Consider the following 13,450-nt stretch of genomic DNA (forward strand, 5'->3'; position numbering starts at 1 on the left):
ATTTATAGCCAGCCACCTTTTGTGAGGCAATAGGGTGACATCACCAGGGTCTCGGGGTGCCCCTGTTGGCAGCACTGACAGAGGTCACCTGACTGTTGCGAGAAAATGCTGATGTGAGATGGCTGCTCCATGCTGACAGAAGCCAAGCAAGGAGAGCGGTATCAGGCTAATTAAGAAAAGCCATCTCGGAAGAGACCGAACCCAAGAGTGGGCCAAGGAGTGGGCCCTAAGGTATCAAGAATGAAGTGTCACTTCAAATACGTGAGACTCCCATCAAGTCAGTGCTTGATGGGCACCCCGAGACCCTGGTGATGTCACCCTATTGCCTCACAAAAGGTGGCTGGCTATAAATGCCCTGAGCGGCGCGCCTGCGGCCAGTCCAGCTGGCGGTATCGAAAGCTCGAGGTCCTAAGGCTGGAAGGAAAGAGAGAGGCGGAGGTGTGCCGAGAGGCACACGAGAAGCCATTGCTGTTGCACCCGAGCCATCGAGGTCCTTCGGTAATGTTCTCAAATCTATAGACATCTATCTGTTTCGTCTGTCCTAAGCGCGGTCTTGCCATGTATAACCTACCACAAGCAGATTTGCCATTCTAACGGCAATGTCTGCAATCCATACACAGAACAGTTACCGCTACAGTACTCTAGACAATTGGTTGAACCTAGAAAGCTGATGTCTCTTTGCTGCTGCAATGTTTTCTTCCTGCTCCTATCTGCAGTAGTCCTGCTGGTGTCACGCCAAGCGTCGAGATCCAGACAGCGACACGCAAGGCATCGAGGTCCTGCCGGCGACCCGGGGGGTGCTGAAGACCCCAGGCTGCTGCTGAGTGCCTGGCACCAGGGCAGCCTCCCCCAGACGAAAACCAGCTCCACGTTGCGGCGGCCACAGGCATCATGAGCTGGCGGCCACGGCGGCAGCCAGAGGAGGCCCCCGAGGAGGAGACGTGCCCCATCTGTTTGGAGCGCATGTCCAGCGCGGCTCGCATCGACCCCTGCAGGCACATCTTCTGCCTGGAGTGTGTCCACGTCTGGGCTGCCGAAAGAGACACCTGCCCGCTGTGCCGCGGGCACATCATTGGCATCGTGCGCCTGGCCCGACGACCACGCAGGAGGTTCCAGCGCAACGCACGGCTGGGGCAGCGGCAGCAGCAGCAGCAGCGCCAGACGAGCCCCTCCAGCTACCGCTCCCGCAGCGTCTCGCCCCGGCGCAGGGAGCGCAGCCCCTCCATGGCAGGAGAGCTCGTCAGGAGCTTCTCCTGGCACGCGGGGCAGGTGGGGCGCAGACTGCCAAGGTCCCAGCAGGACGACGACGTCGGGGACACGTCCTGGCTGCATAGGGTCAGGCAGGAGGAGCCGGGGGCCGGAGACCGCACGGGCCAGCAGGCCGGGCCCCCCGCCTGAGCAGGCGGCCGGGCCTCACCTGGGGACGGGCTGGGGGTGGCAGCCACAATTAATTACCCCGGGAATAAATTACAAACTGTTCCACCCTGCAAAGCCTCTGCCTGCACTTATTTCCTGCATCGGTCAGCGGGGGGGGGGGTGGGGGGGGTGGGGGCTGAACGCAGCCCTCTGCCGCTGCCCGCGTCGCCAATTGGTTTGGGGATGTCTGCTCCTGATGGGGAGCGGCTGCGGGTGGTGGGTCCCCGAGTGAGACCTCGGGTCCCCGGGTGAGAAGTCATTTGGGGGATGAGAAGTCGTCATGGGAATGGGAAAGTGTTGGGGGTGGGAGCAGCCACAAAGGTTTAAATTACTCAGTTGTTTTATTGGCCTCGCGTGATAAGAAGACTCAACTCTATCCACAAAATCCTGGCTGATGAAGGAACACGGTGCCCAAAGTAGAACTTAAATAATTTAGCTGAGTTTGTAAAAGATCAAAAGTGCTGAAGCAGTTTGTCCTGGTTCCAGTTAGGACAGAGTTAATTTTCCCTCATAGTAGCTGGTAGGGTGCTATGTTTTGGATTAGGATGAGAAGAGCGCTGATAACATGCTGATGTTTTAATTGTTGCAGAGCAGTGTTTACACCAGGCCAAGGACTTTTCGGCTTCTCGCTCTGTCCTGCCAGCGAGCAGGCTGGGGGTGCAGCAGGAGCTGGGAGGGGACAGACCCAGGACAGCTGACCCAAACTGGCCAAAGGGGTATTCCATACCATCTGGCGTCATGCTAAACAATATATAGGGGTGGCTGGCCGGGGTGGGGGGCCGGCTGCTCGGGGATAGGCTGGGCATCGGTCAGCGGGTGGTGAGCAATTGCGTTGTGCATCACTTGTTTTCTTACACATTATTATTGTTAATACTATTATCATTATCACTATTATTACTATTATTGTTATTATTATATTCCTGTCTTAATAAACTGTCTTTATCTCAACTCACCGGCTTCACTTTCCCGTTTCTCTCCCCCATCCCAGAGAGGGAAGGGGGAGGGTGAGCGAACGGCTGTGTGGTGTTTAGCTGCCAGCCGGGTTAAACCACAACAGGTGACAGGCCTTTAACGACACTCACGACTCAGAAACATTTGCCGATGCAGTCAAACGGTGTCTATTAACGCGAGGCACTGAAGTTAATTGGTATTAAAAATGAGCCAAAACGAAAGGCAAGTATCTGCGTGTCCAGCAGAATGACAGCGATCATCACCATTTGATCAACCTTCCCTGTGAGTTCTATCTGCAAGTTACTTTGAGGTAGCGCTAGAACGAAGCGGTTGGTCCAGAGCATCCCTGCAAAAAGAAACATCCACGGCTTAAGTACCGTTTACTCTTTTGGTATCCTTTTAAGTACTTTTTACCCGTTTCGGACTCCTGCCTTTTCCCGGCTCACTGATGACAGCATTAGTAGCCCCTCAAGCTACTGTCCTACAGCCTTTCCCATCAGTGAAGAGATAGGAAAAACCCCACTACTTCTTGGAAAAGAAAACCAGCAGGTTTTTGAATAAAAGCACTCTCTGTTGCAGCTAGGTACAACGAAAAGAGTTTATGAAATCATTACGGGACATTCTTGTAGAAAACTTCCTCAAGCTTGGAAGAAAAAAAAACATTTCAGTTAAGTAAAACAGAAAATAACTGGAAGAAGTGAAGTATGGCGGTGTTGGAAAAGTTGCTTCAAAGACTTGTTTAATTAAAAAGAAGGAAGAAAGCAAGTCCCTACTGCAATCCCATCTTTGTCAAACTGATGGCGGGCACCAGTACGATGTGTTCAGCTAACACAGGCTGGAAGTTGTAACTGCAGCTGTGAAGTTTACCCAGTAAAAAGACTCCGCAAAGCATTCTAGCAGTTCCGATGCAATCACTGCTTCCTGAATTTGTGACTCATGGTTAACACGGCAGTACAGGAAGAAGTCTGGCATTCACTGTGCTCTTACGGTAAAGAATCTGCACTGCGCACACCATCCCAAGCCAGGTATGCGCTCCTAACAGGAAAGGACGATAGGCTGATAAGTCTCAGCAGAGGGAAAAAGACATCAGAGAACTACTTTATAACAGCAGCACGCGGGCTGCAACCAACGTTCTCTTCCTCTCATCATTTTCATTTCTGTGGACTCCAAGAGAATACACTCCCAACATTTTTCAGCTCTGGAGAACAAACAGCCCAACCAATCTCATTCACTGAACTACAAAACTGGTATTTTCACTATCTAGTCCGGAAAAGGAGGCGCACGTCTCTAACGTACAGTGTAGAGACCTTGTTAATAGGCAAAGTCTGCATAAAATAGGTGGCCACAGCCTGATTTTCTGACGTTCAGGGCCTTGGGTCACACACCACCACAGTATCAGACTTAATGAAGTCACCAATCTATGTGGGCCCCTCATTACACAGGTCACATGTTATGGACCAACCTCTCAAAGGCCAAAAAACAGCACTGATACTGCCGGGCCAACACATATCTGTAGCATCCCATTTCTGGGTGACAACACAATGAATGTTTCCACAAAGTACTCGATGCAACCTAACTACTGTGTTTGGTGATGCAAAGCAAGCCGTGTCAAAGCAGCGTAGCACCCAGGCACATTCCTGGAAGATGTTTTGCTGCTCACGTTGAAGAAAATAGATAAAAAAATCCTGTGCAGTTTGCACTTCTGAGCTCAAGTACCACAGCTATGCACTACAATTGAAGTGGCATCAAACCTTGTAAGGTTTTGAAGCTTCAGCACTGCCATCCAAATTCAAGGAGGCTGCATCTATTATCTTGAATTTGCCCCGGCTCAGTCCCCTGAAACAATTCCATAGACACGTACAAGCAACCCTTTTCCCACCCAGATTCTTTGCTTCATCTATTCCACCTCTACCTTGTGTCATATTCTTATTAATCTGCCCCTCAAAAGACTCCCTGGCTCACACAAAGAAGCAACCCAACAAATCCCTGTTCCCCGCCACGTTGCTTTCATGCTTTGGGAAGAGTTAACTGCGACAGCTCTAACTGTGATGCCACCTCACCCCCTCCACCTATGTGAGGTTCTTTGCCTTCTGTCTCCTCCTACGTGTACACCTGCACTAGAACCAGGAAGAATGTGCTTCCTACAATACTCCAAGAGCCTCTTCTGTTTCAGGATGTCATCATTTCAATTCAGGACTGAAAGTATTCCTAGCAAAAACCCAACAGCTAATAGCTAACAGAAGCAGTTGCTGGTGATCAGCTACAAGTAACCTGGAAGTACTGAGGAGTCACAAAAGAGAATTTGCATTACATTTAAGAACAGCATGCAGCTTAGGACCACTGCTTTCACTGACTACACTAAGCCATAAAAAAGAATTGGATTCTTACCTGCCATCACAGCAATTATGGTTTATGTTGCCCCCAAAACACACACGGCAGTACCAGAACTGTGTCAACTAGCTTTAACAGCTTCCCCAGCTATTAAGTACAGTAATTTCTGCTTCCTTTTTTTTCTTGGAGGAATATTCTTTTGTTTCCAGCCTCACTTACTCACTTATACACACTGTTAATTAGCAACTATTTCTCCATACTCATAGGGTTATGGAGTCCCTATGACTGGAAAAGACTCAAAAGACTCTGTACCCTTCAAGATAAGAACAGCATAAAGGCAGCAACTCGCAAGACTGCTCTAGCTTAAAGCAAAGCTTTCCTCATTGCTCTCATCTCCTTTGACTTGAGTACTGTCATCCTTCTACCAGAGCTCTAAAACTTCATTACCATGAATGAAGGAAGACCATAGCAATCAGAGAGGGTAGCAGAGGGTATAACTTAAGGAGCTGTTACTAGGATTTTTTTGTTGTTCCTGGTGGACTATTTTTCTCCTTGCCAGCAAGGAGGGAAAACCAGCAAGTTGTTTTCTCCAAGATTTTTTTTTTAGGTTTAAGAACACGGATTATGTTGTAGCAATTTCTTCGCTGTAAAGCGTCAGCTGAGAAGTCTAACAGTAAGAAGGGCAAGGGAAAACGGAATGCTGATGCAGAGAGTGCCAGCAGACATCATCCTCATTCCACGGGATGTTTGTAGCTATGGCAGTTGAAGTCTACACTTCCATATGCTTAACATACCCTATTTATAAGCCAATTTTAGCTGACCTAGCATATATCAGTAGTACAGTTAGAGCCAGCAGCCTGCAGGAAAAAGTGGGCACAGGTGTTTCCATAGCAAGGCCTGTGAGTGTCTCCCATACATACTTCCAGTCTAAGCAAGCACATGAAAGGCTTGGCTTGTCGCTTACCTAAGGAACCAGGAAAACAAGGGAAAGCTAGATTTTGCTTGTGTCCTAATGCCCATATAAAAATAAAGACAGATGAAATACCCTTACTACCTTGTTAAATTCCATAAGCCGGAAGAGAACGTGCTGCACACAGGTACAAGTAAAATCCCTTGCTGGCAGGTTTGCAGAAACAAATTTTTTATTTACACAGGCAAGTCTATCTTTAGACCCCATTTACCTCTTTACATTTCTCGAATATTTACATGACTTCATGATGCTCCAAGAAGAGAGTGATGAACAAAAAGATTACAGAAACTGTCAAAAGCATAGCAAAAAAAACCCAACCTATCATTGTGCTTTAAAACTTATGAGCTAGAATAATGTAGAAGAAATGTAGTTTTAGCACTTTGGTCCTAACGGTCATGCTCTAGAAGACACTTAAATAGCAGAGGGGATTTCAGAAGTGACCGTATCCAGAGGTTGCCAGTGACAATTCAGGAGTGAATTGTAGAGTTCTTCGCTTGTCTCCATGAATTGTCTGTTCATTTCATCAACATCCAAGTAGAGCTGTGGATCTGAAAATAAAAGCCTGGTAAGTACAAGTATCAAATCTGAGGCATGCACACAAAAAAACTTCATGTGAAATGGCTAACAAAATGTATTTTAAGCTAAGTGTAATAAGCTATTAGATCTACTAATTTTAGTGAGGTATTTAGTCCTCTAAAATTTTGAGCCTCACAACTCCAACTTTTGGGAATTTGTATATTAGAAGGCTGGGACTAGAATTGTCTTTCAAGATAAAGACAAAGACAATGTTTAAGATAGTAAAGATAACGTTTAAGGATAATCAGCCATGAAACCCTCCCAAGAGTCATTTAATTCACTTCTACGGCAATACACGTTACATAGGATAGTTTCTAAACACTAACACAAAATGCCTCCACGTGAGGAACTTTGCAAACCTTCCACACAGGACACAAATATGTTTTGTACCGTATTTGTAAGTGCAAGCTGAATCCTCCTTTTGGAATCTGCAACATAAGCTTTTACCTCAGGGTGGAGAACAAAGCTTTTGCATATTACTGAGTTTCTAATATAAAACCTGTTTAGCGGAACCAATACAAAGAACAAAATTCTGTCTTAGACCATTTTCAAATGGGAATGAAGGCACAGGTACAAGAAACCTGCTGCGAAGCATTGACAGTGTCCCGTTTTACTTGATGCGGTCAGTGTATGCTGTATCAGCTTTAAAACCCCAGCTGATTGCAGATCAACCCCACAGAGGTTTGACCTCAGCTGAATTTTCAAGATGTTCTTCATCCAGTAGAGGTTGGCTTGTATTGTTAAAAGGCACAAGGATGGCTAAACTCAAGTGACAATGATAGAACCCTTATTACCGTCAGTAATTAGGTCATCACCGATTGCAGTCATAACTGAAGATTCCTGAAAGACAGAAAAGGCTAAGGTTAATCATAACTCATTTCAAAAAGCATCACAGATTCAAAGTGCTGCAGTCTCAATCCATTCCTTCTTCCTACAACTACAAGGATAGATGGCATTTTATCTACTTATTTTTAGAAGAAAGCCAATATTACAGTACAGGTTGGAAGGGACCTCCGGAGGTCACAACTAATACATTGACCACGATAAGACCACTTACAACAACTGTTTAATTTGCTTTAAGCAAAGCAAATCAGAAGAACAGGAACAGAAGAAGCGTACGCAATTATGCTGTCAAAACCATTCTTTGGTATGCGTGAACAAATAATGGTGTATAAATCACTAATTCTATGGATTTACTATTTAAGCACTTAAATACAAACACCTCTGAATGGAATCTGCTCTTTTAACTTCACACTAAGCAGAAAGCATGTTTTCAACTTCGGATTCTTTTTGCTGATTCACACAAATCTGTACAACATACTATCTGTGAAATATTTTCTTTATAGCAAGCGTGCACTATCTTTACCTCAAAAACAGCTGGAGCCATTAAAGAATCTCCTAAAGAGCAGTCTCCAACAGCTTGCATGCTGTCATAGGGAGCATAGGAGCTGTAGTTGTAGTCAGCGTAAGCATCGTAACTCCGCTGCGAGTAGTAGTTCTGGTAATCTTGGCAATAAGCATTATAGTTGTATGACTGGTACCGCTGCAATTCTGCTTTCAGTCTGAAACATGAGAAGTTGCATACAGTCAGAGAACAAGAGACTGTAAACCCAGTTCTGAACTTAAACAATTTGTCAGCTTACATACTTCAAAACTTAAAAGGAAGCTTTCCTAAACAGTCACCTAAGTGACAGCTTAAGTCACAGCTCAAAACCTCATTTCTATAGAAGCAAGCATCCTCACCTTTGCCAATACCAGAAGGAATTGTTCTCATGGATTAACTCCAGAGCCTTGACATGGTTACCTGTACACATCAAGTATTTTTAGCGTTGGCATAAGCAAGCTGCTGCTAAGTCTCTGTGCTTTGCTAAAGATTGATTTAAGACCAGAGACATTTATCAAGCACAGCTGCTTTAAAGATGCAGTCTTAACCCTTCTATCTTTTGTTTGGTTAATTACTAGATCTTATTTCCAGAAAGAAGTGAATGGAGTCAGATTATCCATTTCAAAGAAGCATCTGACACCGCCTGTCAGTTTGCCATGTCTACCTCCACCTGCTCAGTTTTTTTGTTTGTTTAAAGTCCATTAAACATTCAACAGCTGCCAACTATACCGCTCAGGTGAAGTCAGTCTTGCTTAACAACACAATCGCGATTCTCCAGCATGACGCCTTATTATTAGTGGGAGAATTACAAAATACACTGGTTCTTAAGAAGAAAGGGCCAGCTGATTAGCTTTCACTACTTTCCCTTTCAAGATTTTCTCAGGGGCAGCTTCAGACTAATGACAAGAACCAAGACAAGTGCTATCTGTACTAAAACTGAGGTACACTGCATAAAGAACATTCAGATAACCCAGCTGCATATTCAAAAAAATCCGCTGTTTAGACTTGTCTTCACTGATTCTGTACAGGCAGACCTCCTGTGTTTGCAGTGCCCAGTTTCTCTCACTTGAATTGGGGATGCAGAGAAGTGAGTTCTATGCTTTTGGGGAAGAATACAAGCTGAAGGCATTCTGAAATAGCTTCCAAACTAAGCAAACATGAGGGACAAACTAATCCAATGGCTGGGTATTTCAATGCTAAGAGAGCACGGTACTCAGCCATTCAGAAACGTATTACTGATGTGTATTTTAATACCTACATTTGTTTCAATACTGCAAAGCTACACAAGTTCTAATAAAGAGGTAATCCATTGTCTTGTTACTGTAGTAAACAAACAGAAGATACATCATCTTAGGTCTTCTGCTTCCAACTGCACTCTTCCTACATACAGTTGTGTAGGGAAGGAAAATCTGAAAATACTGTTGACGTTCTTCTGGATAGCCGAAGCAAGAAAACATGTTTGTGGCTTATTCTTGTTTTCAAAATAAAACAATATTAATTTAATCAAAAAATTTTGGCAAAGAAGTTTGGACAGTGCTCTCTTGGAGAAGAGCATTTCCATTCTAAAGCAGAAGGAGGCAACATTTGCAGAATTATGCTAGGTAAACAGAAACAGAAGTGTCATTTTTTACTATTTAACAGAACACACAAGCTAACCTCATGAACATACTGAAATTGTTTATATGAAGTCCTGTTTTGTCAGTATCCTGGATCAAAGTTCATCAAATTTGGTATCAGTTCTTTAACCGTTCAGAGACCTGAATTGCCTTAAATAAGTGATAGAACTGAGCCGGTAGAGTAAGAAACCCTCTCAGGAAGTGCTAAGCTTTAAACTCCCCATTGCCCTAAGCTCATGAAAAGCAAAGAATAGCATTCTAAACCTGTTCTAGTAATAATGCCTTTGGCTTTCTCCCTGCGTTCCCATTTTTCCCCCCCACTTCTTTCCTGTCAACCCACTATAAAACTAGTTATGTGCTTCTCTCAAACTAGAGGGAAAGCTCTAAGAACAAGAACTCCCTAGCATATAAAACCACTTGTTGTCCCTTCTACCTTATGCAGGCCCAAACCTGAAAATATTTTCCAATGCATTCAGCTTTGCTGCTGTTGAGAAACAAGGCTGGTTACAATGGCAGCTAAGCCCAAGTTGCGCTGTCTGGCTAGACTTAACAGTTGGATTCCCCCAGCCATCCTGAAGCAGGTTGATGAATCCAGGGAGTCAAAACATAGGACTTCTGCATTTCTGGTTTTGTAGACTGCATCCTGTGTACAGCCACTACAGCAAGGGCCACAGACTTTCCAAAGGCAGAGCTACGAGAATCTGATTATTTAGAATAACTGTATCAATGCACAACTCCTTGGTTACCTTTTAGAAATTCCTATGCTCAGCCGGATTCCTTTTCCCCCCAGACCTGGTGCGTTCTGGCAGTCTTGCAGTGCCCTCATCTGATCACCTTGCTCACCAAATCTGACATAGGCATACCCTCTACTATTTTCAAAAGGGAGAAAACCAATTCTGGTATGCATAACAGTTACAAAGCTAACGAATTCAGTTTCTGTCTTCTACAAAAACCAGAAGATAGCAGCTACTATAGCTTCTATTACTTAAGCAACCTCTCTGGCATGTGCACGTGCACAGAAAAGGCTTTCACCAAATTAAAACACTTGGGCCAGAAGCAAAAAGCTTATTCCTTGGTAGCATTAAGATGCAACTCACTGAGAGCCAGCAAAACTATACATTTTAAGTGCTCTCTGCGTAAGTAATCAGATTCCATATTTCTGCATATACAGCAGTTAATCAGTTAGCACTAACCCACTCCTTTTGGAGCCACAAACTTTATTGGTCACAAACACCAAGAGCTGGCTGTAATTATCTGAACCAGTATTAACCGGTACCTCTGAACTCTTCAAACAATCAGAATTTTTCCACACAGTGATCCTTAATAAAAACTTCAATCCTCTACTGCAGTCTTTCAACAAATTAAAGGAATACAAAACTGGCTAATAACTGTTCAGTGATTTTTGGACCTTTGTAGCACTAGAGTAACAGCAGTACACTCTGCAGCATAGTTGCAAGTACGTGGGAATAAGATACTCTCTCTCATCTCTTTTTTTCTCTGAAAAGTGTGAGGCCTCTATTTCACCCTACTAAAGATTTTACCACCAACTGTACTGCTAGCATTGAGACACTGCAACTTCTGTGCTTGTATGAGATGCAGGACAGGTTCCTTAAGGTGTCGCAATTTTTTGTCTAAACCTAGTGTTGAGATCAAAAAAGGGATTGCTACTAATTGCGTACGTATCAATAACCAGGACAGAAGACATGCTGCATATAGGAATTAAACTTTTTCTAAAGCTCTAGTACATGAACATATCAAATCCCGCAGATTTTTTCTAGTATGGTTTCAGAGGTCTTACTTGATGGACATAAGCGCACAAGTGAAGACAAAAGATACTCTGTTTACCTGAAGTACTGGTTTGGACCCCAAATGGAAAAGCTGGCTTTGCTTGCTCAGGTTCCTTCTCTGATGGTTTAACGAAACTGAAGTTGAACATAGGTTTTGCTGTGCTCTCTTCTTTTGTACGCTCGGACTTCCCAACGGAAAAGATAGGCTGTGTCTTTGACTCTTCAGTGTCAGCTTTCTTTCCAAACACTAACGGAGCAGCAGTAGTGACAGAATCCTGCTTCTCTTCTGTCCTTCCCAAAGTAAACTGTGAGGCAGCTGCAGACTCTGCACCTGAACACTCTGAGTGAACACCGAATGTAAATGATGGCAAGGCAGCATTTTGTGGACGCAGTCGCAGTACCAAAACCTGCAGAAATAAGTGAATGTCAAGTCCGTAACCCACGGTGTATCTGCAGTACATGAAGGTTTGAACTACATTCTAGTCCTGATCTTTCCAGTCAAAACTGTTTAAAAAACAACCAACCAAACAGTAAAACAAACAAGAAAACCCCATGCTTCCTCTCTACATAAAACTTTTCACAACTGTGTTTTCTGCCCACCACCTGGCTTTAAAAAGTATACGAACTTCTTTGAAAGATCATGTTTTTAGTCTGAACTCCAAATGAACAACGTGTAGGGCATGTAAAGAACAAGCACGTCATTAATGAAAGCTTTTCTCTAAAAAGGATAAACTTATTCTTGGGGAAAAGTGTGGAAACAGATGTTATCTAGGCAATATTCCTACAGGAAAAACGAATAATTTTGCCACACCTCAAAGGAAAAAATAATTGTGCTTAACAGGTAAGAAAATAAAAAAAATCAGAGCAAACCAAAAAATAAATCACAGAATATGCATCCTCGTTTTAATCATTAAGTATTACCTTTGAGCTCTGCTTTGGTGCTTGGCTTTGCACTTTCACAGGCTACACGCTTCGTGGCCTCTGCTTTGTTTTGAACCAAGCAGGTCTCCCAATCCCAGCTTCCTTCGGGCGTCTTGAATTTGTCTAAATCCAGAAATTCTCCAGAAGGAGCAGAAAATGCAGATGCACTGCTACTGGTCACAGGTGTTGGACCCTCTGTGAGACAAACAAGACAGTTAACCATCCTGTTTGAACATGAACTATAAAATGAACATTAACTTTTAAATTTGATTTGTCACATCCCACAGAAATGTTCAAAACTACTCCGCAACTCCCCCCCCCCCCGCCCCTGAAAAAAATAAAAGCCACCAAAAACCCACAAAGAAACAAACAAACAAAAAAAACAGAGTGGAACTCAAAGCTTCCAAACAACACACAACTCTGTTCAGCACACAAGCTTCTGCTGCTGTTGACCACAGTGTAACCTCCATAAAGAGGCCTGACAGGTGCCTTTTAAAAAAAAGGTGCCTTTTAAGAGAGAAGCAGAAGATAACGCTTCAAATTCAAAACCGGAAAGACAAGAATGGCTCTTCCCTTCCACAGCACACGCAGAAAACTTTTATCCTAGTATTACTTGCATCGCTCTTCCTCTTGACAAGTGCAACGTAACCGTGCAATTCACTGCACCATGGTCACAGTAAAGCCCTCATTTCCAAAATTCCTCCTTGCAATGGCAAGAGCCTCAGACAAAGATGCCGACTGACCGCTCAGAGGTTGGAAGTCCAAGAGAATCAACTCTGTCTGAAATCCATTATCTTACCTCAGGAAATTTCAGTCTTACCGCACAGGATGATTACAAAAGCCCGGTCTAGTCCATCTTAATTTGTTTCTTCCACGATATATTTGCACAGGTGTTTTTCGATGTAATGGCATGTTAAATGACATTTAGAGTCAAAGTTAGAATTAGAATCGTATTTTAAAAACAATACAACCACGCTCAAAATCAACTATGGTCACACACAATGGGAAACAACCCAGTACTGCCCTGAAGAAGTTACCCAGCGGGTCACTCGCTTTCTTGAAGCCTACCACTGACCTTCATAGGCATCTCTCTGCTTTAGCTTAAGACTAGTTAAGACTACACTGTCTTGAAATCTGGCTTCACATCTCCCCTCAATTACATACAAACGGTGAGTAGAGGCATTTTGGCCACATTCTGTAATTTTTTTTACTTATTTTTTGAAAGAGAAAAACGCAGTCATTTTTAACTCTTTCTATGGAGTTCTCATTTTCGCCAGTGAAAAATCACTATGTTGTTTTTAAATTAAGTCACCCACTTCAGCCATCTTCCCTCACCAGCTGCAAAGCCGGGGGTATCTGCATTGATCCAGCTCCGTACTAATACATTTCACAATCAGTTCAATTTATGCGACAGGCTGGAACCTGGGCTGAGACCTCTGAAGTGCCTGTAAACCAATCCTGCAGACAGCCGCTAACCCATCAACCGTACCTGGGAATC

At 43.9% G+C, this 13,450-nt stretch overlaps 3 protein-coding genes across 7 annotated transcripts in view; 2 read left to right on the forward strand and 1 right to left on the reverse strand.

Annotated features, from left to right (window-relative positions):
• The window catches only part of LOC136786324 (nuclear pore complex protein Nup153-like), a 378,386-nt gene that overhangs the window by 27,028 nt on the left and 337,908 nt on the right, over positions 1 to 13,450 (forward strand). The window lies entirely within an intron of this gene.
• On the forward strand, positions 392 to 1,476 carry LOC136790062 (uncharacterized). Its single transcript, XM_066992052.1, has 2 exons — positions 392 to 498; positions 717 to 1,476. The coding sequence occupies exon 2, from the start codon at positions 892 to 894 to the stop codon at positions 1,396 to 1,398; it is 507 nt and encodes a 168-aa protein (XP_066848153.1). The 5' UTR covers positions 392 to 498; positions 717 to 891; the 3' UTR covers positions 1,399 to 1,476.
• Positions 5,823 to 13,450, reverse strand: part of LOC125184246 (tRNA selenocysteine 1-associated protein 1-like) — a 41,581-nt gene continuing 33,953 nt past the window's right edge. Inside the window, exons 1-6 of one of the 3 annotated variants that reach the window (XM_066991177.1) lie at positions 11,953 to 12,049; positions 11,284 to 11,438; positions 9,991 to 10,113; positions 7,611 to 7,806; positions 7,039 to 7,084; positions 5,823 to 6,216 (exon numbers count right to left, since the gene is read on the reverse strand). In XM_066991177.1, coding sequence (XP_066847278.1) covers positions 6,080 to 6,216; positions 7,039 to 7,084; positions 7,611 to 7,806; positions 9,991 to 10,070 — 459 coding nt within the window. In that variant the 5' untranslated portion in view covers positions 10,071 to 10,113; positions 11,284 to 11,438; positions 11,953 to 12,049 and the 3' untranslated portion in view covers positions 5,823 to 6,079. Of the gene's footprint in view, positions 6,217 to 7,038; positions 7,085 to 7,610; positions 7,807 to 9,990; positions 10,114 to 11,089; positions 11,439 to 11,952; positions 12,050 to 13,450 lie in introns of those variants that run through there. The other 2 variants (XM_066991176.1, XM_066991174.1) reach the window with 2 other exon arrangements.

Source organism: Anser cygnoides, chromosome 2 (assembly GCF_040182565.1).
Source record: "Anser cygnoides isolate HZ-2024a breed goose chromosome 2, Taihu_goose_T2T_genome, whole genome shotgun sequence".
Taxonomy (NCBI): Eukaryota; Metazoa; Chordata; class Aves; order Anseriformes; family Anatidae; genus Anser; species Anser cygnoides.

Coding starts and splice junctions, on each gene's coding strand:
- LOC136790062 (XM_066992052.1), top strand. CDS start 892: ATGAGCTGGCGGCCACGGCGGCAGCCAGAGGAGGCCCCCGAGGAGGAG.